This window comes from Corylus avellana, chromosome 10 (assembly GCF_965113065.1).
Source record: "Corylus avellana chromosome 10, dhCorAvel1.hap1.2, whole genome shotgun sequence".
NCBI lineage: Eukaryota > Viridiplantae > Streptophyta > Magnoliopsida > Fagales > Betulaceae > Corylus > Corylus avellana.
In genome coordinates this window covers 587,154-614,675 of record NC_142499.1, presented here as the reverse complement: position 1 = coordinate 614,675, position 27,522 = coordinate 587,154, and the positions used below count along the sequence as shown (strand labels likewise).

Genomic DNA, 27,522 nt, shown 5'->3' with positions numbered 1-27,522 from the left:
AGCTAGCTCTTGTTTAATTTACTTTTTAATCCAAGTGACAGAAAACACCAATTAATTACTCATTCTCAAGATAGGGTTATTATAGTTTGTAACTTTATCCTCTTCATCATCCATATATATGCACATCATAACACTTAAAAAAACCATTTGAGTGAGTAGATGATTACACATTCGAGCAAGGACAAAATAGAAGGGTCGAGAAGGATTGTGATCGAGTGTATTTGTTTATTTGGATTGCTATAGTAACCCAGTAAAGCAAGTGTGAGAATACTCCTATAAAGTTCATTTGTCCAAACAGATGTTTAGGAAAATAAACTCCATAAAGAGTCATTTTACAATTAGCTAACAATTAGAATAGGCCCTTCGATTTTGAGTCTTGACTCTTTTAACACTAGACTTAAGTACCCCTTATTGATTCATTCATATACTTTGCCCCCTTTATGAGAAATCCTTTTTGGTTCGTATTTCCTAATTGGATAATGTTATGGAGGGGTATCAATATTATTTCCTCACCACTCACCAAACGCGCATAAGTTTTCTCCATGTAAACAAAGATTATTGGTTGGTCGGTTGGTCCAACGCAATCACAAGCATATAAAACAAATTCACTGGGGCAATAAAATTACAGCTGCTTGCTACCTACCTTATCTTAACAGTCCTGTTATTCCTAAATTCCTAATGTTGTGTATATATATATATATATATATATATATATATATATATATATATATAGTTAATATACATAAGTGGATCCAAATCTATAAGCTTAGGTTTTTTAGTTAAATGTGATATCCTAACATGTATATATTAATTTATTTTTATTTGACTCCCTTAATACTTTTCTTCTTAACACCTAATAAAGAATCATGCATTGATGCCCCTTAGCGGATGCCTAGTAGTACTACACGTACGTACATGACCGATAACATGATAGGAAGATATTAGGATAGAAACAAGGAATTCAGTGTCACTACTTTATCAAAACGCGTACCTTCCAACAGACGATGCCTGATAGAGGGATATATACCTCACTAAAGGACATGAATTAAATGCCATGCTTGGTCAGTATTGTGCCCCGTCATTGGACATTTGCTAAGGCCGTACCATTAAAAGCACTCCACACATAAGAAAGGAAAGCAACCATTCATATACAGAATTTCATGATACCATACAACTTAGTACTACATGTAGTTTGGCGAGAAATCAGTCAATAAATAATGCGACAAATCACACTATTACAGCACAAGACCGAGTAAACCGTACGTGATATAAAGTATTTTTTTCGGCGACAAAACAAGATATTAATTAGACAAATTTCTCGTGACAACATAGGGTGCGCGTATGAGCCCCCTCGATCGAAAGCTGATGCAAATAAACATTAATATTAATTTGTTCTATACATCTCTGACCTATATATAATCCCATTTAATTATAGCCATTCAAGATGCCTCGTCAAATAAGGCTAATTCTGCACTATTTAATATATTAATTATTCATAATAGACAGTCAAAATTGGTACGAAATGATAATTTGCCACGTGTTTGACCCTGATTGTTGGTGAATATTTACAGACATAGCTAACGAAGTGAAAAAATGGTTCAAATTAAATTTATTAAATGAATATAACAAAAAAATAAAAAAAAATTCAACGGTGCTAATTAGTGGTACAGTACTGGTACGTATGCTCTTTCTTTATAAGGTGAAACTATGAGACTTAACCCTCTATAACATGGGATATTGGGATTTGTAATTATAAGATGTTAACTTATTACAAGAGTGAGAATTTGGGGGTTATAATTCGGGTTTGCGTATTAGAAATTTTGTGTAAGGTTCATATCGTGTATTAGAAATTATCAGCCTTAATTCAGTGAGATTTGTAGAATTTATAGGAACTAAAAATATTTTAGTAATGCTATTCAATATACAATTATACGATTAATAGTTATTTCGGCCTTTGAATCACTGAGAAGTTTTGGCAGTAGTGAAAATCGGCCTTTGAATCAACAAGAACTTGTAAAAAAAAATCAATAGTTATTTTTACTATTAAATCGTTTCAATTGTATTCATCTAGTAATTAAATAACATTTCTTAAAATATTTTTATGACTTCTAAAATTAAATAAAAAAATAAAAAATAAAAAAGAAAGAAAGAAAGCTCAGCTTAGATCGAATGACTTGCATGGAAAAAGTCAGCCATGAGTTCCTGCGCGCCATTTATGACATTTTCTAATTATAATATTCCTGAGAAAGAGAGAGAGCTTCACCTATGGCTATAATTACTAAGGGTAGGTGGTAGCTAAGGAAGAAGACAAAGAGTTATTGTTGAAGTTTTTGGTCTGATGGCATGGAGGGGTTTCGTTTGGTCGACCCTACCCATCTCGTGGTCTGACTGGACTTTTGTCAACGATTCGTTATGTGGATTCACAAACCCGAAGCAGGTAATTGAGCGGTTTCACAAAACCTTGCTACTGTTCTAAACTTCTAATCCCCTTCCCTCTCTACTATATAAACACCAAAAACCTTCTCATTATTCCACACTTATTCATTTCCTTGTTTTTCTCTCACTATCCCTTTTATCCCGTTCAACCCCTTCAAATTTGGTATATATTTATATAACATATCTAATTCATATGCTCTTTCTCTCTGTCTCTCATATAACACATATAACAATCTTCCATAATTGTGTATTTCAGGTTATAATTATTACTCCATGTCTCCTGCAATGGCACTGAAAACTGAGACAAAGGAGGATGATGTTACAGTGCAGCTTGAAAGCCTGTACCAGAAAGGAGTGAAGCACCTATGTGATAGTGGCATAAACCAAGTTCCCAACAAGTACATATGGCCTGTTTCCGACCGACCCAATGTGAATGATGGGGAGCTAGAGGAATTCAAGAAAAATCTCAAGCTTCCCATAATTGATTTCTCAGAATTGCAAGGCTCCAACCGCCCACAAGTCCTCGAGTCCCTCGCTAATGCTTGCGAGCAATATGGTTTTTTTCAGGTATATAGGTTTAATTTTTTGATTAATATTAAGTAAATGTAAGTTTAATTAAGAGGTTCAAAAATGGTGAAGAAGTTTTTGAAATTGGTTAATGCAGTTGGTAAACCATGGCATTCCAAGCGATGCTATAAACAGCATGATTGATGTCGGCAAAAGATTCTTCGAGCTCCCAATGGAGGAAAGAGAAAAGTACATGTCTTCCGACATGCGTTCGCCTGTCCGATATGGGACGAGCTATAACCAGAACAAAGACACTGTGTTTTGTTGGAGGGACTTCTTGAAGCTAATGTGTCATCCCATGTCAGATGTCCTCCCTCATTGGCCTTCTTCTCCCGTGGACTTGAGGTGAAAGCTTAGCTTCATATATTTTAGTTTTAATTATTATTTTCTTTCTCTCCATCTCTTTCTTCAATGTTTCTGTGGCTCAGAATCTCTGCCCTACTTTGCAGGATTAGCTGCACCTTTCTCTAACTTAACTAAGAAGTTGACTTGTGTTTAAGTATTAATTAACGAATTAAATCTTTTTTATTTTTGTCCGCTTAAAATTTTGAAATAATTGATTATTTAACATGAATCATGCATGATATTAGAGTTAAATTTCTAAATGTGAACCATTTCACGTTTTGTTTGGTCGGTCCTATGTTATAAGGGAGTGATAAAATATTAATTGAACTTTTCTGTCGGCATAAATTTTTTTAATAATGGGTGAATTAACAGTCGGTTACTCCTAATCTCTATTAAAAATATATTAGTAATGATTTTGAGTAAGTTGCTTCTAGTTGTCCTCCACTTAATATTGTAATCTAATTAACGACCAATTAAGTTACTTGTTCATGCTTAAACAGGAAATCGGCTTTTACCTACGCAAAAGAAACAAAACACTTGTTTGTAATGCTAATGGAGGCCGTCCTAGAAAGCTTGGGACTTGTGGGAACCACAGAGAAGAAGACAGAAGATGAAGATGACATTTTAAAGGACTTCCAAGATGGGAGCCAGCTAATGGTTGTCAATTGCTATCCTGCATGCCCCGAACCCAATCTAACCCTAGGAATGCCACCTCACTCTGATTATGGATGCCTAACACTTCTTCTCCAAGATGAGGTCGAGGGTTTGCAGATACAATTTCAAGACAAATGGGTCACTGTTGAACCAATCGCCAACTCATTTGTTGTCAACGTTGGTGATCATCTTGAGGTGGGTTTATCACATTAATTAAGCTCAAATTTTTGCCGTGGATAAAGTTTTCCCCCAAACACCGTTGGAAGAAGTTTTTATCAAGAAATGCACATAAAAATTACATGCATTTTGAGCACGTCAATTTTTTAAACTAAGTTTGACAAAATTTCTCCGACCCAATTAAACAAAAAATGTTAATTCATGGTGTGGTGCAAAAAAATATTTCATAGTTCGACTGTTATATGAGTGCTGAAATATCGTGATAGTGAAAATTAACCCTTAATTTTTCTTTTAACAAGTCATAGAAATGCATATATATGCTTGACAATAATTTTGTTGACTCGATTTTGTCTGATCAGATGTTCAGCAATGGAAAATACAAGAGTGTTTTACACAGAGTCTCAGTGAATTCTATGAAGTCTCGGATATCGGTGGCTTCTTTGCATGCTCTTCCTTTGGACAGCGTGGTTAGGCCATCGCCTAAACTAATCAACGAAGCTAATCCAAGGCGTTACATGGACACGGACTTTTACAGTTTTCTTGACTACATTTCATCCTGTGAACCCAAGAGGAAGAATTTCTTAGATTCCAGGAAAATGGGTTGATTGGAAAATCAAATTCAGAAATGGAAAAGACTTGCATGTTGACTTAATTTCCTAGCATCAATTATATAAATATGTAGCAGTATTAATTGATGAAATGAAATGTACCCTTTTTTTTTTCTTTTTTTTTTGAGTGGGTGAAGGTTGACGATCAAACCCTAAACAGTAAACCCCACCTCTCACCTGCTGGTGTTAGAAGACAATCTAGGGATATAGATTGTGTCGAGGATGATCTAGCTAGCTAATATTAATTATGTACCTTTGAAAAATAATAAAGATATCTCAAGCTTTTTCTATTTTGTATCTTTATTTTTGTCTTATTTTACAATGTTTACCTGCTACATTTTGTTTTTTCGCACTGTAAAAGTATGTTATCTAAAATCAATCCAAACCCTACCCACCCTTTTATCGCCTGATCGAGCTAATTAATTCAACCAAACCCTATCCCTACTTATTACATGCGCCCATTGTTTATATATATATATATATGGGCCGCAAATTGATTTATATATATCTTAATTGGTATATATGCACTCAAAATTTATTAAATCATTAAAAAAATATCTAAATGAATTGATAAAAGTAAATTGGTAAAATAATGAGCTGGAAACTTATAAAGTAAACACTAATGTAAGAAAAGATCGAGTGGGTGCATGTACAAACACGTTAACTGGGACCGAAAGAGAAATGTTTGATTTCTTATAAGTAGCTGCTAGTGATAATTTTTGGTTGGAAAGGACAAGATGATAGAGATGGAAGCATCCAAATCCATACGCATATTCCAAATACTCTTAAAAAGGTTTCCGGTTGACAGATGTTTATCAATTATATATCTATATCACGTCTGAAATGTATTTACCATTTTGGTGTTTTAAAGGGAACGAAGCTAGCTTTCCTCTGTACTAAGTTTGCATGAATTTAATTATTTCAGTTTAATTCATTAAATCCAAAATGCATGCATGTAATTAGACATGTCTAAATCACCTCATCGTACCTTTTTTTTTTTTTTTTTTTTGACATGTTCACACAAAGGAATGAGGAAGGGGGATTCGAACTAATGACTTCGCTTCATGAGGCGTGATTTATAGCCAATTGAGCTACCATTTGAGAACCACCTCATTGTACTTACAGCTGATCATTTGAAGGAGGTTCGATTTGAAATGGCTCTTTAAAGCAAAATGGTTAATAAGGAAATATCATCTAAAAGCTTTTACTTTCATAAATGATGTCTAGGGTTAAGTGTTTTAATTAGGTGAAAACAAAAAATGTACAAATATATATAACATTATATTCGAATATTGTCTTTATCAAAAAACATAAAATCTGTAAATTTTTGAACCCCCTACGTACTATTATGTCAATGACAGTATGCTTTTGTGGCTATTACCAATTATAAGATTTTAACCATATATTCACTCATTTTCTTGTTTATATATATATATATATATATATATATATATATGACAGAAATTTCGGAAATATCCTCAAACTTATTCAAAATAGTGTTATGTGTTTATAAACATTTAAAACGCATATTAAATTCTTAAGGTTATTAATAGCAGTTTACTAACTTAGACTAACGTTTTATCTGTTTATAGACATTTGACTCTATTTTAAATGAGTTTAAGAATATTTCTTTCGGACCGATTTAAAAAAAATTTCTGTATATATATATATATGAAAAAAAAAATAATAATAAAATTGTCAAAACTACTTAAAAAATGGTGCGCCACCACTTACTGAATTTGACGAAGTCAGATGATCAGAGAAAATGTCCGAACATAGAAATTGAAGCCGCCTTTGTCCGAATCAAGTCAATCTTGTGCTTCAATTTCAGAAGAGATGGCTTGGGCTATTGACTTTGGACCGATACTGACCTTATCTTAGTTGACCCATATGCTGGTCTTTGCCCGGACTTGACTTCGTTGCTAGCTATTGGCTGCTGCAAATGCATGAGTCATATTCCACGTCTCCAAATTTGCACAAATGTCGCTGTGGGCCATAGGGGCTGGTCAAATGTCCTTGTGGGCCACAGGGGCGAAACTAGGGCTGTGTTTGGCAAAGGGCAGGATTAGACCGGATCCAAAAATCAAAAAAATTCTTCTCAAAATCAATTATAATATTTTTATTTTTTAAATCACATCAATCACTTTTTATTATTATTTAAATTAAAAAATCACTACAAAATAAATTTTTTTATTATTTTATACAAAATATTCTTACTTTTTTTCTTTTTTTTTTTTTTTTTTTTTTTTTCATATCAATCAAATCTTTTACAATATCATTCCATACTATTTTTCCACTCCATTGCCAAACATAGCCAAGAATTTTTGTTTGGGGGACGGTTCAAGAGCTAGTGATTTCATGGACTCTTTTTTGATTGGACATTCGCCCTCCCCCTAAGGGTAGGTTCGCCCCTGATCGTGGGGCCAGTAGAATTCCAAATAACTTGCAATTTGGGTAATTATAGTTCAAGAGTCAATGCAAAACTCAATTGTTTGAATACGTGGTTAGAGCGTTTAAAATTTATTTAAACAGTTAAATTTCACATAAATTCTCTCATAATAACTATTATAATTGCTAATAATTTGGACAATTAACTATTGTAAGTTCCCTCCATAAATTTCACATATTCCTGCAAAATGGTTCTTTTAAAAGAAAAAAACAATGAAATAAAGGAAAAGGCAAACTTGTGTGATTGTATAAGAAGCAATAGATTAACATGAACAAGACTTGGTCTACTTCAGTTGCAACTAAAATTGCTTTGACGGCTAAGACTACGCTTAATGAAGTAGAGGTCATTAGTTTGAATTTCCATCTTCCTTCTTGTGCAGACATGTTAAAAAAATAAAAATAAAAATAAAATAAAAAAAATTGCTATGATGGAGACTATAGGTTTGTTATTATCCTTAATGGGCCACGTTAAAGCCCAGATAGAAAGGGCCGAAACTTCCTAAAATTAAAATGGTCGAATATAGGAAATTTTGTGTGTGGGTTCACACAATTGCACTCGTCATCTCTCAGTCCGCTGACTCCCTAAACATGTTTATAATGAACTTTTTTTTTTTTATTAATAAAATATTTTTAAAGTTTTAACACTAAAATTTGCATCCCATTGTCATAATAGAAAGATAATAAAACCAGCTCTTTGTGCTCAGTAATAGAAATATGCCATTTAAGATTATTGCACTAAATCAAATAAGTACCAAAACACTAGATTATATAAGTTTTTTCAATTTTTTTTTTTTTTTTTTAAGATTGTGCAGGCACGGCCACCCCAGCTCCTGCGCAATCTAAAAAAATATATATAAAAATAAAATTGAAAAAACTTATATAATTTAGTGTTTTAGTGCTTATTTGATTTGATGCAATAATTCTATGTGGCAGATTTTTATTGGTGGGCACTAAGGAGCTGGTGTATAGAAGTTATCCTCAAAATAAAATTTATTTTTCTTTCTCAAACTATTTTCAGCCAATTTCACAACACAGTTTAATGTATTTAAACTTTTTGAAAGTCTTCAATAAATATTATTAAATCAAAACACTAAAACTAACTAAGATACTTATTACTTACATATATTTGTTCATCTTATTTTGATGGATCATTATTTTTGATATTTTCTACTTTCCTCCCCCTATATATTAAAAATTTCCAAAGACTGCAAAGCCTATAAACGGCTGAAAACCCAACCCAATCCACAACCTGTCGCACAGATCACACAGAGAGTGAGAGTAACTTCGAACGGCGCTCCTCAACTCTTCCGGCAATGGTGACTGACAAAAACAAAGGTGCGTAGAGAAGAGTCATCATTATGCCTTTCTCGCTCTCCACCTGTCTTCTCCTTCCAACCCCTCTCTTCAAACCCCCCACCACCAACACTACTCTCTCTCTCAGACCCAGTTCTCACTTCCTCACAATCAAGGCCTCCGCAAACAACAACAACAATAACAAACCCAATTCATGGGTGAGCCCAGACTGGCTCACTTCACTCACGCGGTCTTTAACAATTACCAAAGACGACGACTCGGGCATACCAGTAGCCAACGCTAAGCTCGATGACGTGTCTGAGCTTCTGGGCGGTGCTCTGTTCCTCCCATTGTTCAAGTGGATGAACGAGTACGGACCCATTTACCGGCTCGCCGCAGGGCCTAGGAATTTCGTGGTGGTTAGCGACCCTGCCATTGCCAAGCATGTGCTGAGGAACTACGGGAAGTATGGTAAGGGTCTGGTGTCTGAGGTCTCCGAGTTCTTGTTCGGGTCCGGTGTTGCCATTGCCGAAGGCCCGCTTTGGACGGTAATAATACAGTCCAATTGTTTGAGGAATTGTTTGTTTGGTGGGATGGTTTTTTGGTTTTTGGGAAGAGTTGATTTACTTTGATGCGTATGCTGGCTATGAATGGGAGTCTTTTTGCAACGCTGTATATTTGTTGGTTCAATGTGGATTGGTTTGGGGTTGTGGTTTTGGTACATCATTTTAAACTTGTCTCAATGGTTTTAGTATTGCCACTCAATTACTTTGATTTAGTAGATGTATGATTGTTGATGTTCAAACTGATAATCAACTATTTGTTTAAGTTTCAATGGGTTCTTGCCATGACCGAGAAAGAGGACAAAATGCTTCAAAATGGTTTTAGTATTGCCATTCTTTCTTGAGCTTTCAATGTTTTGTTTTATTTGCTTATAGAACACATGGTTATTGATATGACAAATTAATGTTGAATCAAGTTGAGATTTTGGTGTTTTGGAATATGTGTTAGAATTTAAATTAAATGATTAAATTTACCATTTCTTATTAGTTTAAACTTTTAGGATAAGTGGTGATTTAACATGGTATTAGAGAAAAGGCCCTGAGTTTGTCAATAACAAAAAAATACAGTGAACTGGTTATGCTCCATATGATTTTTAATAGTTTTTGCTTGAGCTCAAATATCTTTTTCGAAATAGGCAAGGCGTAGGGCTGTGGTGCCATCACTTCACAGGAAGTATTTGTCAGTGATGGTTGATAGAGTCTTTTGCAAATGTGCCCAAAGATTGGTGGAAAAGCTCAAACCCGACGCAGTAGGTGGCATTGCTGTAAACATGGAGGAAAAATTTTCTCAACTAACTCTTGATGTTATTGGTCTGTCTGTATTCAACTACAATTTTGATTCACTCAATGCTGATAGTCCTGTGATTGATGCGGTTTACACTGCACTGAAAGAGGCAGAGGCTCGTTCCACTGATCTATTACCATATTGGAAGGTCTGCCTTTCTTGTTACTTGTTCTTGATTTTCTATTTGACTTGTTTTGATACTTGTACCTAGCTAACTGTGTTTTGGTGTAGATTAACGCTCTTTGTAAAATAATCCCAAGACAAATAAAAGCTGAAAACGCGGTTACTGTGATAAGGAGAACTGTTGAAGAACTTGTTGCGAAGTGCAAAGAGATGGTGGAAGCTGAGGGTGAAAGAATCGATGAGGAGGAATATGTAAATGATGCTGATCCAAGCATCCTTCGCTTCTTGCTTGCAAGCAGAGAAGAGGTCTGCTAGTATTCTTTATCTCCGATCAGTAGTATGTTTTGCTTGTGATCATTGTCTCTTACTTTACTGTTGTGGAAAGGATTTGGTATTTAGATGTTTTGGGACTGGAAATTTATTGTTTTCCTTAAAGAATAATGGAAGAACTGGTTTTGGTAAAGCATTCATTTTTTAATGTGTTACATATACTTTTAAATATGAACTAGTGACTATCAAGACTTGGCGATATGGGAGGAACATTTTTTGGTTTTATAAAATGTGCAATTTATTTTATTATTTTCATTGAGTCTGTGGAACAATGTAGATTGTTTATGCAAATTTCTATAGAAATTTGATGAGATATCGTATTGGACTTGCTTAGGAATTTTTATTTATTTATTTATTTATTTTTTACACAAAAAAAAAAAGAAAAAGAAAAAAAGATATCATATTCAGCTTTGTCACTTTTTCATTGATTGGGGAATTTAGCATGTTCATCATAGGAATTTCTTTTGAAGCGTGCAGGATTTTCCAAGCTTTTGGTCCTGGAAGCATAGGGAAAAGAAACTAAGCAAAGTTCTTCATATAACTGTATTTGGCTGTTATTGTCACCCAATAGTTGAGTTTCTATGCTTCAAGCATAAGATCTCCGATTTTCCTTTTTCTGGCCAGAAGTTGTCAGTTGCACTTGAAAAATATGCATGCATTTGAATGTGGCAGACTTGTCATCCTATGCTACATGTTTATTGTTATAACCTTATATCCCTATAAAGTATAAAGAACTTTATTAAATTCACCGTAGGTTTTGCATTTAATGATGGTTTGAAATTGTCATTTTTAACCTGGACTTTATGCTGTCTTGATGGATTTTGTATTATCCTAGATATGCTTTGTCTCAACCTCTAGTTTTGATACAATTGTTATATATTGTTCTAGGTTTCAAGTGTACAACTACGAGATGACCTTTTATCAATGTTAGTTGCTGGTCATGAGACCACTGGTTCAGTGTTGACATGGACACTCTATCTTCTAAGTAAGGTACCTTTCCATTTGCAAGTCTCTCTTTACAATTTTAGCTTTCCATTGCATACAATTTATACTGCAGCAGACTGCAAATTGCAGACTCTCTGTGTTGCAGATGCAGAAGAGGTATATATTGTGAAAGTTGAATTTTATATTAATCTCTTGATTTTTTTGGACAGATTTCTTTTGTTCTTTGTTTTTTTTTTTTTTTTTTTGCAATGAACCTTGTCCTACTCTTCCGCTTGTAGCTACGAATATTTTGAAGCCTGAACTACCAATTGACTCGAAAAAAGGTTAAACAAAAGTAATTTGGTTCTGATAATATTCAAATGGTCTTAATAAGTAATTTGAAAGAGATTATGGCCCTGAAGTTACTATCATAGCCAGATCTTTACTGACTCAAAGTTTTGGATGGCCAATAGCTCACGTCTTATGTTCTTTTAGCATGGATCTGGTGATCTCTAGAACATGTGTAAATATTAATATGTAATTTGATTCCCATTATGCAGAACTCCACCTCATTGGTGAAAGCACAAGAGGAAATTGACAGAGTTCTACAGGGAAGGCCTCCTACTTATGAAGATATTAAGGATCTAAAGTTCTTGACCCACTGCATAATTGAGTCACTCCGACTTTACCCACATCCTCCTGTAGGTTGCTTTCTTTCTCTTCCGCTCAAGTGGATTGTAAAACAAAAATTTTGACAGAAAAAAGAATAGTAGATAGCAATTCTATTGACTCACTTTCGTGTTGGTTTCACTCTCCTGAATCTTTTAGGTCTTGATAAGAAGAGCTCAAGGTGCTGACATGCTTCCTGGAGCTTACAAGGTTAATTCTGGTCAAGACATTATGATTTCTGTATATAACATTCATCGTTCCTCCCAGGTATCACATTGTGTTGCTCAGATTTCTCTTTTGTGTTCAATTCCAGCTTACGTTTAGAAAAATCTGACATGTAAGATTCACTTACCTTTCCACATTCTTTGCAATTCCAATGTGATTTTACAAGGTCTGGGAGAGAGCAGAAGAGTTTCTGCCGGAAAGATTCGACTTGGAAGGCCCGGTACCTAATGAAACAAATACAGATTTCAGGTATTGTTGTTTTTAATGCTCTCTCTATTTCTTGATCCCATTTTCAGAAATATGTGCTCTTCATTGCATCTGTAGCTCAAACACACCCATTCTTTGCATTTACTAATAGTGCGAATATATATACCACAGATTCATTCCATTCGGTGGCGGGCCTCGTAAGTGTGTTGGTGATCAGTTCGCTTTGCTGGAAGCCATTGTTGCTCTTGCGATCTTTCTGCAGCACCTGAACTTTGAGCTGGTTCCTGACCAAACCATTAGCATGACTACTGGAGCAACAATACATACAACAAACGTAAATTTTTCTACTTGTCGTAATACTCAAAGCACACAAGAGTACAAATTACACTGATTGCTTGAGATTTGGATTAGAATTTCAAATCTGCTGCAGAATCATTCAAAGTTGTGTTCGGTTTGCTGTTGATTTTTACTTAATCTTAATATGCGTTTATAGATATAACTGTCAATGGTTTCTGTGTGATCTTATCATAAATTATTGCAAGAAAACATGAGTCCAAATAGAGAAGATTTCAATTCAACAGATTAGAGCTGGCTTACCTCTTATGATTGATATGTGTAATGTGCTTTTAACATGGTGCTATTGTTTCAGGGCTTGTACATGAAACTGAGTCAACGGCAAACAAAATCCGCATTTGTTCCCTTGGCTTCTAGGTAAGCTGTAATGTTGTACATAAAAATTGATAATCCAGGAGGGTTCCAGCGTAAAAAGTGTTCTAGTAATGCAGTTTTGTAAGAATCGTTAATATTGTTCTAATTCTTTTCACTAACAGATAAAAATATTTTCTATTATTGTTGACCGACTATAGAGTGACTCAATGAGGACTATAGTTTGGGATGACAATTTTTTGACATGACTTGGAACTCAACACGAAATTAGCAGTTAGGATTGAGGGTCCGATCCATTTAATTAAATTGGTCGAGTTAAATTGACTTATATAGTCTTATATTTATGTTTCAACAGGACCCGAATCCGATGCGACATTTAGGATTGATAATTTTTGACACAATACGCTAACTCAACACGAAGTTAGCATGTTAGATTATGATTAATGAGTCAGGTTATTGTTAACATATATAGTCTTATGCTTATGTCTCGATATGATTTGAACTCAACACTTACACATGTCATCCCTAATTATAGTAATTGAAGTGGTTAACAAAGTTTTTCTCAAGTTGGGTTTAAAATAATTTTCTTCTCCAATCTAGTATATAAAAGAAGTATGTGTCTCTTAAGACACATGAAAATATTGTAGATTAATTTCTCATCCTCCAACCAATTTCACGGAAACTCTATCCATAGGTGGTAGCCATGACGAACTCGCATCATTGTGTCGGGTGAAAAAAAGGTATCCAATTACTCGATGAGGTGAAAAGGCATACTTGATTTATGTACTCTATATTTACTCTTGAATAAACCAAGGGAAATGTATGACCCACATATCCTATCATTGAGTCGCCGCCAACTCACATTTCTAACTAAACCAAGTGACATGTATGACCCACATATTCTATCACGGAGTCGCCACAAACTCAAATTACGAACTAGTCTATTACTAATTGTCTTTGTCACAAGTCAATTTGGTGGCCTCAAAATGAACTTATAAATTTATGAGATTTTATAAATAAATCACAACAATTTATTTGTTCTTTTTTTTTTCTAATTACAACAATTTATTTGTTATATGTCAAATTAGAGGACTGATTTTATAATTTTGCTAAAAATATTATAAAATAAGTATATGGGTGACTCATAACCTTTTTGTTTTTGACTTTGGGGCAAAGTTAGGCGTATCGAAATTAGCTTGGCTTGACTTGACACAATTGTGGTGGACCAATGATTTGTTATTAAGATTTGAATTTCCTACCACCTCTTATGAATTGAATTGTAGGGGCTTTGAAAAGATGAATAATTTTAGAAGTTCATCTTGAGCTTTTTTAAAAATGATGTGATTATTAAAATCACTATTTGTCTAATCAATTCGTTAGGCCCATGACTCATATAATAACATGGCTCTATGATAGTCAAATTTTTGATAGAGAAATGCTATTTTGGATTTTTATGTAAAATGGTTAATCAAACCCTTCAAAAACATCTCCATCCGATTCTCTAAAATCATGTGCAATCACTCAAATGCAGGAAGGACAAAGTTTTCTTCTAAACTGGGTTGAAAGAATTGTATATAAAAATGATATATGTTCTTTTTTTTTTGCATATGAGTTTTTAATAAAATTTATTCTAATTTTGTCTATGCTATTAAAAAACATGTGCATCTCACATGTTCAATGGACGCATGTTACTTTTATAGACTAGGTTAAAAGAATTTCTTTCAACTCAGTTTGGAAGAAAACTTTGTCAATGCAAAAATGCAATGTAAACGGATGCATCCGTTTTTTATGACTTTTTTTTTTTTCTCTTTCTTTTTTCATTTTCGTCTAAGAGCAAGTATATGTTGGAAAACTGAAATAAAATAAAGAATAAAAATAAATATTTAAATGATGTTTGGAAATATTTTTTATACCGATAAAAAAAGTTTTTCCGAATAATAAGTGAAAGTAGGGACTACTACTACTACTACTACTACAAAAAAAAAAAAAAAAAAAAAAAAAACCTTTTTATTAGGATGAAATCATAAGTGAAAGTGGAAATCACTACAATGAATGGTAAAAAAATGGAAGGAAAAACTTTTTATCCGGATGAAATCCAAAGTTTTTCTGAGCAGTAAGTGAAAGTGGGGACAAAAATGTAAAAGGGAAATTTTTTTATTAGTATGAAATTCAGATAGATTTTTTTTTTTTTTTTTTTTAAATAATAAAAAATATAGATAATCCACTTTTCGTCGTTATCCCCTCCAATGGACCAATTCCAAGTCGCCCTCATGTTAAAAAAAAAAAAAAAAAAAAAAAAAAAAAAAATGTCGCCCTCATTGTTTATTAAACTATATAATATAAGGCTACAAATGAGAATATGTAAAACGTTGCTGTTTTGAAGAAAGAGATAGGAAAAGAAGAGAAAGTGATCAGAGTTCAGAGAGCATGGAGGAAGAAAGCAGAGAGAGCAGGAACACAGCACGGCTGGCAATAATGGAGCTGGCCAACATGATAAGCGTGCCCATGTCTCTCAACGCCATCGTCCGCCTCAACGTCCCGGACGCCATCTGGGAAGGTGGTTCCAACACCCCACTCTCCGCCGCCCAGATCCTCGCGCGTGTCCTCCCCTCCGGCGATCCCGAGAACCTCCAGCGCATCCTCCGCATGCTCACCAGCTACGGCGTGTTCCAGGAGCAGGTAACCCACTCTGAGAGAAAGTACTCGCTCACCGAGATCGGCAAAACGCTCGTCACCGACGCCGATGGCCTTTCCTACGGGCCCTACGTCCTCCAGCACCACCAGGACGCGCTCATGGGAGCGTGGCCGCTGGTGCACGAGGCCGTAGTGGACCCAACGTGCGAGCCGTTCGTTAAGGCCAACGGCGAGCCGGCGTACGGTTACTACGGGAAGAGGCCCGAGATGAATGGCCTGATGCAGAAGGCCATGTCGGGAGTATCCGTTCCGTTCGTGACGGCGCTGTTGGACGGTTACGATGGGTTCGGAGGAGTGCAAAGACTGGTCGATGTGGGCGGGAGTGCAGGGGATTGCCTGCGGATGATCCTACGGAAGCATCCTCACGTTCGTGAAGGGATCAACTTTGATTTGCCTGAGGTCGTTGCCAAAGCGCCCCAAATTCCTCGTAAGCGTTGTTTTTGTTTTTGTCCATTCGCCGAATATACTTTATTATTATTATTATTATTTTTTACATGTCTACCCAAAAAAAGAGTAGGGAGTTCGAACTAGTTATCTCAACTTTATAAGGCTTGATCTACAGCTGATTAAGCTATCTTTGGAGACCGAATATACCTTATTAAGAAAGAATGTAGCTTACATACTGTTATTTTATGCTGTAGTGTAAGCAACGGTTAAAATTGAACCTCAAAATTTGCTTAACTTTTAATATGAGAGATGAAATGAAGAAAGATGGAGAAGGACTCTAGTTGAATTTAATTAGAAATGAGACCTTGTAAATGAAGGGCATAATTGTCAAATATATATATATATATATATATATATATATATATATATATATATATATATATATATAACGCTCCTCCTCCTCTTTCTCCTCCAGTTAACGCTGATTTGAAACTTAAAGGAATTTCTACCCATTCCCAAGTTTCTTCTGCTTTTTATTCTACCAGGAATCATCCTCAGACGGATGACGAAGGTGGATCTGTTTCTCCCACTGCATCTGATTTTGTTGCTTCTCTTCCTCATCAGTGTAGTGTTCTAACTGCTGTTTCTCCTATCAATGATTTCTTTTCTGTCATTGATTGGCCTGCTTTGTCAAAAGATTTTAATTCTGAGGAAAATCGTGTTCTAAGGCATGCTTACCGTGCCAAATATTCTGTTCAGGAACAAAATCACATCAAAGTCAAATGGACCGAGATGATGATTAAGTCCATATATATATATATATAAAATGACAATTCTATTCTTCCAAACGAAGAGACATTTTAGATTTTGTGTTGCTTGATCCTTTTCCAATCATGTTCAGCAAAGCATCTTCTGTTTTGTCACATCGATGGCATTTGTCTTTTCTTAAAAGCCCAATCTCAATTTGTTGGTTTCCCAATTTGCTGCATTTTTTTCTTGCTGATTGTCTCCGCCATAGGCCCCCTTGGGTATGGGCGGCCGAGCCTTAGGCAATTTTGGTCGGTGGGTGACTTATTATAGACCCTTAATTATTTTATCAAATATGGTCAACGATTTTGTTTCATTTAATTATTATATTATTGAAGAGATAATTCGTAATATATATATATATATATATATATATATATATATTGTAATAATTCAAATATTGAGGGTGATATTATAACCATTAGAGCTCTAATGGCTTTGTTTGTTGAAGCCTTTTTTTTTTTTTCTTTTTAAAACAAAATCTTTAATAAACATAAAATACTCTCAAAACAATTAAAACGCTCTTAAAAAGCAGTAAAATATTTGTTAGGAGCGACAAATAATAAAACAAATACTCACGAAACATCAAAATTGTTTCTTTTGGCAGGAGTGACGCACGTTGGTGGCAACATGTTCGAGTCAATACCTACTGCCGATGCTATCTTCATGAAGGTTTGTCTATTCGTAAACTGAAGATCGAGTACATCACTTTCTATTATAAAATTATCATTGAATAAAATAATAATATTTAATAATAAATAAAAGAACATGTAAACGTGTATCATATATCTAATTGTGATTTTCACGGTAAAGCGAGTAGTTTTATGTCTTAAAAAAAAAAAAAAAAAAATGAATAAGTTTTTTATTATACATGATTTCCACATCTCGAAAGAAACACGACAAATGAATTTAAAATTGGCCATTTATCTTCTTGGTAATTAAATTAAGACGATTTGGCCTTGTTGTGCAACCTTCAACCACATGTAGCCTGGTCAGAATATGCGGCTTGAGAACCCCACCGGCCACTCTCTCTCTCTCTCTCTCTCTCTCACCAAGTTGGAATTACATTCTTATTAGGTTAAAGTGATGCCCGTGACTTGCCCTCCAATATAGGAAATTAATTAGGAATAGGACAGAGTAGGAAAGACTCATGAATTGGTGGTCCTGCTGTGTTCATCACGGGGTCTATCTATCAAGTTGGAGTTGGTTTTTTCTTTTTCTTTTTTAATCTACAGAGTATCTTATTACTATGAAGGTCAATTCTTTACACGACCCACGAAACTGATATGAAATTAAGAGGTTAAGGTTAAGAGTTCTGACCATTTTAAATATTAAAGAAATTGGATTATGATTGATTAATTTATACAATCTTATACTGATCATGTTTTGACACAACTCAAACCCAATACACAAATATTCATGGATATTTTAGATCTTAAATGGCTAGTAAATAGAATAAAAGATCTTATATTGTGTGTCCATCAAATGGGCTTCAATATCCACTTTGTTGTATTTGGCCACAATATACCATGCATTGTTAATTTTGTTTCATTTTTGTACCTTTATAAATTGTCATTACCGTACATGTGACACTACCAATTCAGCTAAATTTAGGTTTAATTGTTTAGTGACTTATGTGGTAAGTGTGATGTGAGCGGACATGTTAATGAAACTTATAATGTTCTTTCTAACTGGTATGTTTTTAAAGAAAGCTCGCAGTACTTATTTTAACTCACTTAATTACCTTGTAACAACATTGGCTGTCTTTTTTTAAGTACCTTTTAAGTTGTCAAATGCTATCTCAAATAACAGCGTTGGGTGTCTCTTTTCCACCCACAATGTACTTGAAAGCTAATTATCATCTTCTACAATGAAATTTGGCAGTGGATCTTGACGACATGGACAGACGATGAAGTGAAGTTGATCATGGAGAACTGTTACAAGGCACTCCCAGTTGGAGGGAAAATGATTGTCTGTGAGCCTGTGCTGCCGGAGAAGACGGATGAAAGTCAAAGGACACGTGCCCTCTTAGAAGGGGACATCTTTGTGATGACGATCTACAGGGCAAAGGGTAAGCACAGGACTGAAGAAGAATACCGGCAGCTTGGTCACTTGGCTGGTTTCCCCCATATCCAGGCATTCTACATTGATTATGTCTTTACTGTTTTAGAATTCCGAAAGTGAATGCATCAAGAGATCTGTGTTACTTACTGTAACCCTTAGCAATAACATAGCTTCAAAAAAAAAAAAAAAAAAAAAAAAAAAACAGAAATCAGGGTTACTAGCCTCTTGTATTACTTTTCTACAAAAACCCTACCAAGCATCAATAAATGTATCTTGATATACTTCTTCCCAATTTTCATGTTGCATGACAGCCTTGGATATAGATCTTCAGCAACTTTGTTGTTGGAATTGCTAGTGCTTTAGGTAGCAAATGTGAGAGAGTTAATATGGAACTCACATGTTCAAATAAGTTTTTGGCTGTCTGCCCTCTGTCTGCTTGGACAAGTGGATCCTGTAAGGACTCTCTCACATTTGTTGTCCGAATTGCTAACAGTACAAATAATACATTTATGAGTATCCGGATCTGACAACCTTATAGAATGTTGTTAAATGAGAACCACATGACGTTAGTTGGTCAGTTTGAACGTAGCACTCTATTACTTCATTGAACTATAGGTTTACGAAAGACTTAGTTTGATTTTTCTGAAATATGGGTTTTAGCCCTGGGAGAATTCGAATATATTGGTGAAAAGATTAGATTAATAGAAAATGAAATAAATTTTCTGGAACAAATGATTATTTGTGTTTGATGGGTATAGAAAATAAGCTTAGGGTCTAGGCCCAAGACCCACTATTATACTAGCTCAAAAAAGCCCAAGAGAGCCTAACATAAAAGACCAATTCTCTTTATTATAACTCAAGTATGATTCTCTCTCAGAAGATATCTCTTAATTATTTTCCCCTCCCCATATTTCCTTTCTTTGAGGCAAAAATACTATTTGATAGTTAAGAGCCTCCCAGGCTCCCCCGCTAGGTGCTGGCTGGAACCATTCCGATGGCTTTCTCCTTCTTTTGCTGGTGACCCGCAGCTCAGTCGGAATGTTCTTAAAAAACAGAACACAACAAAAAAAAGCAAAAAAAAAAAAAAAGAAAAGCAAAACATAACCCACTTTTTAGAAAACTTTCCAAACCTTCCTATAGGAATATTTTGAGAAAAGAAACACTTATTCTTTACATTAGAATGAAGACTAATTAACGTACATATTCCTTACAAATTTATAAAAACAAGAATACAAAGAGGAGTAGCCGTGCAGCTACCTTTATCTTATTTAGAGTTGGTTGCGTAACCGCTGCCTTATTTTTCAGGTGTCTTTGATTCTTTTCTTGCCAAATAATTTTCATAAATAGACCCACAAAAAACACTTTCTCTCAAATGTGCATGGTTCATACTAAAAACACTTTCAACTTTCTATGGTATCTAAAAAATAAAAATTCAAATCAAAACATAAAAAGCACCTTCCAAATAAAGAAAAAGAATATGATAATAAATAGGAAAAAATATGTACTAAAGAATAAGTGAGACAAAAGGAGAATAAAGAAGCACCCACTTGCACTCCAAAGCTTTTGATTGCATTTTTTATGAAATAGAAAAAGGAATATATACTTGAATTAACCCAAGCTGCATGTATACTTCGTGAAACACATGGAGCCAAGAGATCGACTGACTATAAAATGCTTGATAATTAGTTCACCATCTTCACAACTCACAAACCCCCAAACACTCGTCCCAATTTAACAAAGAAACAAACAACCAATAGCTTCTGGCCTCTCCACCAAGTCACCAAACATGGCTGAATTTGCCTCAACCATCGCAGAAAATATCTTGGGGAAGCTAGGATACCTTGTTCATGAAGAGCTCCGGTTGGTATTGGACATCAAAAGCAAGCTGACAGACCTTCAGGGCACCATGACAACCATTAAAGCCGTGCTCTTGGATGCTGAAGAGAAGCAATCTAGCAATCATGCGCTGAGCATTTGGCTAAGGCTGCTCAAAGACATATTTTATGATGCCGAGGATGTGCTGGATGGAGTTGAGTGCGAAGTTTTAAGGAAGCAAATGGTCAGAACACATGGGTGCTCTAGCAACGAGGTATGTGATTACTTTTCATGTTGTAGCGCCCTTGCATTTCGTTTTCAACTGGGTCACAAAATCAAGAACATTAGGGAGAGGTTAGACAACATTGTAGCTGATAAGGATAAATTTAATCTTGTTGAACGAGTTGAAGATAGACATGTCGTGTATGTGAGAAGGGACATGTCCCACTCATTTGTTCGTCCTTCAGAAGTCATTGGTAGGGAGAGTGATAAAAAAAAGATAATACAACTTTTGTTGCACCCAGATGCTAACAGAAATGTCAATGTAATTCCTATTGTTGGTATTGGAGGGATGGGGAAGACCACAATTGCTAAGTTGGCATATGATGATAAACTTGTAGCTAAGCATTTTGAATTGAGAATGTGGGTTTGCGTGTCTGAGGATTTTGATGTTACTAGGTTAATAAGAGAAATTCTTGCGGAATCTGGTGTTAGAATTGATGAAAAGTTGAGTACTTTAAATGAGTTGCAAACCAAGTTGAGAGAAAAGTTAAAGAATAAAAGATTTTTACTCGTCTTGGATGATGTTTGGAATGAAGATCTTAACAAATGGAATGCATTGAGAGATTTGATACTTGATGGTTCCAAAGGAAGTAGAATTTTAGTGACAACACGTGGTAATAAGGTTGCCTCCATTATGGGCACTGTTTCCACATATGATTTAAAGGGTTTATCTGAAAAGGATTGTTTGTCTTTGTTTGAGAAATATGCATTTAAAGAAGGGGAAGACAAAAAATATCCAAACCTCTTAGGAATTGGAAAAGAAATTGTGGAAAAATGTAAAGGAGTTCCATTGGCAATAAGGACTTTAGGCAGCTTACTTTTTTCAAAGGTTGATGAACGGGAATGGAAATTTGTGAGAGACAACGGGATATGGAAATTAGAGCAAACGGAGGGTGATATTTTACCTGTATTAAAATTAAGTTATGATCAAATGCCATCTCACTTGAAGCAATGCTTTGCTTTTTGTTCTCTTTTCCCAAAGGATCATGAATTCGATAGTGAGCAGTTGATTGCATTTTGGATGGCACATGGACTCCTTAATAATAGTCAAAATATAAGGTTGGAAGATGTTGGTGACATGTATATCAGAGAGTTGTGGTCCAAATCTTTCTTCCATGATGTTACTAATTTCTCCTGGTGCTATAGATTTAAGATGCATGATCTCGTCCATGATCTTGCACTCAAGGTTGCACGAGAAGAGTGTTCAATAGTCGACACTCACACCCAAAACATTGCTGGAACGGTTCGCCATTTGTCATTTTCACATAATTGTCAACAAGTTCCACATTACTTTTACAAGTTAAGTCGTGGTGTGCGGACCACTTTGTTCCAAACCAAACAACAAGAGCCGGCCTTAGTTGAAGCATGCATCTCGAGATTCAAGTTCTTGCGGGCGCTTGACTTAAGTCATTCATCTTTTGAGGTGTTGTCAAGCTCTATCAGTACTTTGAAGCATTTAAGATATCTAAACTTAGCTAGAAATGTCAACATCAAGAAACTTCCTCATTCCATTTGCAAGCTATACAATTTGCGGACTTTATTACTTCATGGATGTTCGAGTCTTGAGCGGTTGCCGAGAGATACAATGAAGATGATCAACCTTAGGCATTTGACAGTAACAACAACTTACACATGCTTGTTTGAAAATGGTGAATGCTACTTGAATTCTCTTCAGTTTTTGCATATATCTCATTGTCCGAAACTAGAAGTTTTGTTTCAAGGGATAGACGGGTGCCTTACCAACCTGACTGCCTTAGAGACCCTTGTAATTGATGATTGTAAAGAGCTAAGCTTGACGGGAGGAGATGACAACCGAGATCTCAAGTTGAGCCTTCGATATTTGGAGATTGAAGAATTACCAAAGTTGGAGGTTTTGCCGCAATGGCTCCGAGGATCTGGTAACACTTTACAATTTCTAAAAATTTCATGTTGTCGGAACCTCATGGCCTTGCCGGAGTGGCTACCAAGTCTGAAATCACTTCACACCCTTGAGATTTTTAACTGCCCCAAATTGTTCACTCTTCTAAAGCAGATGGATCATCTCACCGCTCGTATACCCACGTTTCGACTGGCCCAAACTGAAGAAGTAGCTGGTAATTAAGATTGTATTCTCTATCATTTCAATATCAATCGCATTCATACTATTTGTTTATTTAAGTTATTTGTTTTATTTTCCTTTTGTAATCATGTATTTTTTTCACTTGTTTTATTATCATCTTAAGTTTACATGTCTATTTATATTAATTTGCAGCTTCCATGGCATGACTTTTAGCAAGAGATGCAGCAACTATTAAGCCTCAATGCAGCTCAGTTCAAAGATACTTGTTCCTTGATTATGTTGTAAACATTTCGATCATTATAATTTGTATTAAGAGATGTAAATAAATAAACTGCTGTAATTTTAGTTCTTACTATATATGGCATGTAAAAATAAATTAAGATGGTAATGCTTATATTCTCGTGACTACATTCTTGTTTATAATATTTCATTTTTATCAAGTTTAGGGATTTTGTCGGATTGAAGTATTATTAATTTCTTTGAACAATTGTTGTGTCCAAACTATTACTTCACGTCTCTCAATAAGTTGAGGCCCGTTGCTAGGAAAAACTTCATTTACCACCTTCATGTTTCACCACTTTTGTAATCATATTTTTAAACTTTGAAAAGTATTAATTTAGTATATCCATCTTTCAATTGTTTTTCAATTTTTTTTTTTTTTTTAATTTTTTTAATTTCACCAATCCATTAGGATTTTTTATTAAATCCTATCAATATTCCAAAAATTCCCTACGGTGCGAAACAAAGAGAACGAGAGGGAGAGGGGGATCGCGAGAAAGAGAGAAAGAAAGAGAAAGAGGAGAGGAGAAGAGAAAGAGAGGTTGTTTTCCCCTTGCCTAGACTAGACTTGAGAGAGCGATTGAGAGAGAGGGCCGGAGTTAGAGAGAGAGAGAGAGACCCGAGAGTTGAGAGAGAGCTGAGATTGGGGGAAGAGAAGGGTGTACCATGGTGGCTGGGTCTCCGGCGATGTGGCAGCAAACCCGCAACCTAGAATTGCCACGTTAGGTAATCACTAGAATTTCCTTAGTTTAATTTAAGGATTTCTTGTTGTGTTAGCTGAATTGCTAGGAGTTCTTGTGGCCAAATGGGGAGTATTTCTGTGATGATTTTTCACTAGAATCGAAGAGTATTTTGGGGTGTTTTCTTTAGGAAAACCGAGTGTGTATTTTGTAAGGACTATTGCTTTGTTGACAAAGTTCTATCGCTTTGATTTTGGGTGATTGCGGTTGATAAAGCTAGGAATCGATTTGGGTCTTATGTTAGATGATTTTTAGTCGTGGATTTTAAATGTCATTTTGTTAGAACCAAACGCGTTTTAGGAACACTTGGTGACAAAACTTATGACTAAAATTTACTCAATAGTTCATTTAATATATATTTCTATAAATATTTGAAAGCTAGTGTTAGAGGGTAAAATGTTGATATTCACTATGTGGATAAACCAAATATTTTTTTTTTTAAGAATAATGTTATATTTTATACTTTATTTTTATAACTATTCTCCAATATTAATGTAACAGTTTTAATTAATTATTAAATTTTTTATTTTAATAATAATTGATTAAAGAATTGATTGGGAGTACCACGATCGGATCAGGTTTGCTACGTTAACTTACAGGTAAAGCACTCGAGCCCAACAAGCGATGCTATTCTCGTAGTTTACCCAAGGATTTGGTGGCATTCTCGCCGAGTAAAAGCAAAGAAAGGCTCAAGGCAAAAGTAAAAGGGGAACACGGTAACGCGGATAGCACAGATGGCGATTTCCACACTGCCCTTCTGTCTCTCTTCGGCTTCACCTGTGATTTTCTCTCTCTCTCGCTTTCCTGGAAAACTTTTCTGTTTGTTTCTCGAGAAAACTTATCGAACATAAACTTTTAGTATTGAATTAATGAAGTAAGTAACAACATAAAACTCGAAATCTTATTTTACTTTCTATGAATCTCTCCATTTTTTTTATTTTATTTTTTTCTTGGGAACCAAACAGGAAATTGGTAACTTATTTTGTTGCACCATATTCATACCGTAAATGTTTTTTTTTTTTTTTAAATGCAGAGGATTGAGATAAGAGCTGGGAATCAATGGGGGCCGAGCTGCTCTGTTCGCGCACAGGTTAATATTGCATTTCGAAGCTCTGTGCGAATTATTTGTTTTGGGAATTAGGGTAAAATTAGTTTTTATTTATTTATTTATATATAATTATTTTAATGTAGTGTACAAATCGTTGGCAGGTAATATCTCAAATACAAAAGGACGGCCGTGGCAGGCGAGTGTGGCGGCGAAGGAAATTGGTACCAAGAAAAGCCCCTTATTTTTGCTATATAATCTACGAATTTATTTGTTTAATTAATTTTTTCTTTTCCAATTTGTTGATAGCAATAGTACAAATAGAAGGATTTTTTTGAAAAAGAGGAGGCGATTAGAATTTCTTAAGGGGAAAGATGGTATGACTAATGAAGTAAATGGTATTCATGTTTTAATTTTATAATTATTATTATTTACTTTCTTTTTTGTCAATTTGGTGCATGAATAACTTTTGACTGTGCTGGGAAATAGTATCTATTGGTAGTGACATTGAGTGTTAAAATCAATGGGTAGTGCTAATTGTTTGTACAGGAGTAGAATTTGCAGTTTTTTATTTAATTTTTAGAAGTAATTGAAATATCATTAAAAGTGCAAAGTGCTATTCATAGGAACTATACAAGAGAAACACTTATCTAGAAGGAGAAGTAGAATTTGCGGTTTAAAGACAGTCTGAATTGGCGAAAAATAATTAATGATTTGGAGGTGGAGTAAATCTATAGTGCAACAAAGAAGCAAGCATTAGATAAAAGATTTCGGCCATTCATAGAGTTTTCTCTTGCTCCTGCTTGGTATATGGTTAGACACATTTTATTGCCGAATGTAATTCATGCTGCTTATCTATTACTCCTACTATTGTTAAGAATTTTGGGTGGCTTAGTATATGGCCTGTTCGTGTGTTCAGAAATGGGTGGGTAGGTATTTCAGCATACATGCTGGATAGAACAAAGCACATGGCGTGTTCATAACATTTTCAGATTCAAAATAAGTTATGGGAATGAAACTTTTGTGTGGACTTTATGGCAAGTTCGAGTATGGATGCTGCTCTTATAGAGTTCAAACACCCCACCAGAAGGAAATGGGCATTTTTCTATGCAATTTGCTTTAAAATGGCACTCTCGGCTTGCGAAATCGTAGTGCCAAATACACTCTTAATTGGATTGACCTACTTTAGGTTTGGAACAAAGCAACTCTTAATTGGATTGACCTACTTTAGGTTTGGAACAAAGCATCTGATCTCTTATCTTTTTTCCCTAGCCAATGAAGTAGTATGCTTGTTTTGTCTCCCTATAACCCAAATAAAGACCTCTCGTATTTTCTGCTCAATCCCAATGTGCTAAGTATTTAAAGCCAAGGAAAGGTACTAGGCAAGCAGTTTTCCCACTGCTTCTTATGCATTGCTGTTTATCTGTTCAAGAACAAAATTGCAATTGAATCACCATTGAGAGTCCTTTCCAAGAAAGTAATCATGGTGATCATGTTATGGGCAAACCTTCTCTGACACCGTGCTCACTCGTACTGTTTCTTTGTTTCAGACGAAGAAGGATGACATGTTGCGCTACAAAATGGAGCGGATTCCCTTCCTTGAGGAGCAGGTGAGGAAGATAAAGGAAACAGGAAAGGTGTTGACAATGGACATTGAAAGATTGTTGCTATCAGAGGATAACCGCTTTGATTTTGTGAACGAGGTAGCTGCCGAGGCCAATGAATATGTTGAGAACAACCGGGACGAGTATGGAGGTAGGAAAAAAGCCATCCTTCATGTGCTCAGCAACCGTATTAATGATGTTGGGTTTTTCCGACCAGAGGCATACGAGGAATCTGACCCCTTTAAGCCTGGCCCCGATTACTTGAAAGAAGAATTTACATAAGCTGAAAGTTGTATAATTGTCAGTTTCTTCGAGACTGTATTCTATACTTTCCTAGACCTTTCTATTCTATTCAGCAGTTAGTTGTATGAGCTTGCACTGTGAGTGAATTATGAGAATTTATACTTTTATCGTACTACTATCTTACTTTGCTAATGTGATGAAAAATAAATACATTGTCAGACTCTAAACCCCAATCATGTCAGCAAGTTGTAAAAGAAGTGTAGACTAATTATAGCATTTTTTCTAGAAGTATTTACAATTTTTTTTGTTCCTCATTGCTGTTGTAAAGGAATGAACAATAATAGAAGTTAATTTCATTCTTTACCGCTTTAAAGGTGTATTGCTTTGTTATTATCAAAGAAGTGTAAAAGGAATTATACCACTCAATCCATTGAGTCCTGACATGTCGTTATCTTTTGTGCCGTAGGCGGGCCTCTCTGCGCTC

General features: G+C 35.1%; 5 protein-coding genes across 6 annotated transcripts; all 5 read left to right on the top strand.

The window, feature by feature from the left end:
• The first annotated feature begins 2,225 nt into the window (after window positions 1-2,225).
• Window positions 2,226-4,903, top strand: LOC132161833 (2-oxoglutarate (2OG) and Fe(II)-dependent oxygenase superfamily protein). 2 transcript variants are annotated; one of them, XM_059572032.2, is made up of 5 exons: window positions 2,226-2,437; window positions 2,693-3,003; window positions 3,101-3,348; window positions 3,849-4,197; window positions 4,539-4,903. In XM_059572032.2, exons 1-5 carry the CDS (start codon window positions 2,413-2,415, stop codon window positions 4,782-4,784), a joined length of 1,179 nt encoding a protein of 392 aa, XP_059428015.2. In that variant the 5' UTR covers window positions 2,226-2,412; the 3' UTR covers window positions 4,785-4,903. The 2 variants fall into 2 exon arrangements, with proteins under 2 accessions (XP_059428015.2, XP_059428014.2); XM_059572031.2 differs by lacking the exon at window positions 2,226-2,437 and adding an exon at window positions 2,518-2,599.
• Window positions 4,904-8,471: 3,568 nt separating this feature from the next.
• On the top strand, window positions 8,472-13,262 carry LUT1 (Cytochrome P450 superfamily protein). Its single transcript, XM_059606810.2, has 9 exons — window positions 8,472-9,076; window positions 9,727-10,023; window positions 10,107-10,304; window positions 11,217-11,318; window positions 11,813-11,953; window positions 12,081-12,188; window positions 12,313-12,395; window positions 12,525-12,687; window positions 13,003-13,262. The coding sequence occupies exons 1-9, from the start codon at window positions 8,594-8,596 to the stop codon at window positions 13,066-13,068; spliced, it is 1,641 nt and encodes a 546-aa protein (XP_059462793.2). The 5' UTR covers window positions 8,472-8,593; the 3' UTR covers window positions 13,069-13,262.
• Window positions 13,263-15,374: 2,112 nt separating this feature from the next.
• On the top strand, window positions 15,375-19,263 carry LOC132162565 (O-methyltransferase family protein). The gene is made up of 3 exons (XM_059572812.2): window positions 15,375-16,140; window positions 17,515-17,579; window positions 18,792-19,263. Exons 1-3 carry the CDS (start codon window positions 15,447-15,449, stop codon window positions 19,089-19,091), a joined length of 1,059 nt encoding a protein of 352 aa, XP_059428795.2. The 5' UTR covers window positions 15,375-15,446; the 3' UTR covers window positions 19,092-19,263.
• Window positions 19,264-20,757: 1,494 nt separating this feature from the next.
• On the top strand, window positions 20,758-23,400 carry LOC132191604 (putative disease resistance protein RGA4). The gene is made up of 2 exons (XM_088511309.1): window positions 20,758-23,161; window positions 23,320-23,400. Exons 1-2 carry the CDS (start codon window positions 20,758-20,760, stop codon window positions 23,331-23,333), a joined length of 2,418 nt encoding a protein of 805 aa, XP_088367435.1. The 3' UTR covers window positions 23,334-23,400.
• Window positions 23,401-24,778: 1,378 nt separating this feature from the next.
• On the top strand, window positions 24,779-27,208 carry LOC132192167 (protein PLASTID TRANSCRIPTIONALLY ACTIVE 7). The gene is made up of 4 exons (XM_059607420.2): window positions 24,779-24,925; window positions 25,180-25,236; window positions 25,356-25,415; window positions 26,742-27,208. The coding sequence occupies exons 1-4, from the start codon at window positions 24,881-24,883 to the stop codon at window positions 27,075-27,077; spliced, it is 498 nt and encodes a 165-aa protein (XP_059463403.2). The 5' UTR covers window positions 24,779-24,880; the 3' UTR covers window positions 27,078-27,208.
• The last annotated feature ends 314 nt before the right edge of the window (window positions 27,209-27,522 follow it).

Excerpts from the sequence above, each read along its gene's own strand:
- LOC132161833 (XM_059572032.2), top strand. The coding sequence starts at position 2,413 with ATGTGGATTCACAAACCCGAAGCAG. Across the intron at positions 2,438-2,692 it reads GATTCACAAACCCGAAGCAG|GTTATAATTATTACTCCATG; the intron begins GTAATTGAGCGG and ends TGTGTATTTCAG. Across the intron at positions 4,198-4,538 it reads ACGTTGGTGATCATCTTGAG|ATGTTCAGCAATGGAAAATA; the intron begins GTGGGTTTATCA and ends TTGTCTGATCAG.
- LUT1 (XM_059606810.2), top strand. The coding sequence starts at position 8,594 with ATGCCTTTCTCGCTCTCCACCTGTCTTCTCCTTCCAACCCCTCTCTTC. Across the intron at positions 9,077-9,726 it reads CCGAAGGCCCGCTTTGGACG|GCAAGGCGTAGGGCTGTGGT; the intron begins GTAATAATACAG and ends TTTTCGAAATAG. Across the intron at positions 12,688-13,002 it reads CAACAATACATACAACAAAC|GGCTTGTACATGAAACTGAG; the intron begins GTAAATTTTTCT and ends CTATTGTTTCAG.
- LOC132162565 (XM_059572812.2), top strand. The coding sequence starts at position 15,447 with ATGGAGGAAGAAAGCAGAGAGAGCAGGAACACAGCACGGCTGGCAATA. Across the intron at positions 16,141-17,514 it reads CAAAGCGCCCCAAATTCCTC|GAGTGACGCACGTTGGTGGC; the intron begins GTAAGCGTTGTT and ends TTCTTTTGGCAG. Across the intron at positions 17,580-18,791 it reads CCGATGCTATCTTCATGAAG|TGGATCTTGACGACATGGAC; the intron begins GTTTGTCTATTC and ends GAAATTTGGCAG.
- LOC132191604 (XM_088511309.1), top strand. The coding sequence starts at position 20,758 with ATGGCTGAATTTGCCTCAACCATCGCAGAAAATATCTTGGGGAAGCTA.
- LOC132192167 (XM_059607420.2), top strand. The coding sequence starts at position 24,881 with ATGGCGATTTCCACACTGCCCTTCTGTCTCTCTTCGGCTTCACCT. Across the intron at positions 24,926-25,179 it reads GTCTCTCTTCGGCTTCACCT|AGGATTGAGATAAGAGCTGG; the intron begins GTGATTTTCTCT and ends TTTTAAATGCAG. Across the intron at positions 25,237-25,355 it reads GCTGCTCTGTTCGCGCACAG|GTAATATCTCAAATACAAAA; the intron begins GTTAATATTGCA and ends AATCGTTGGCAG.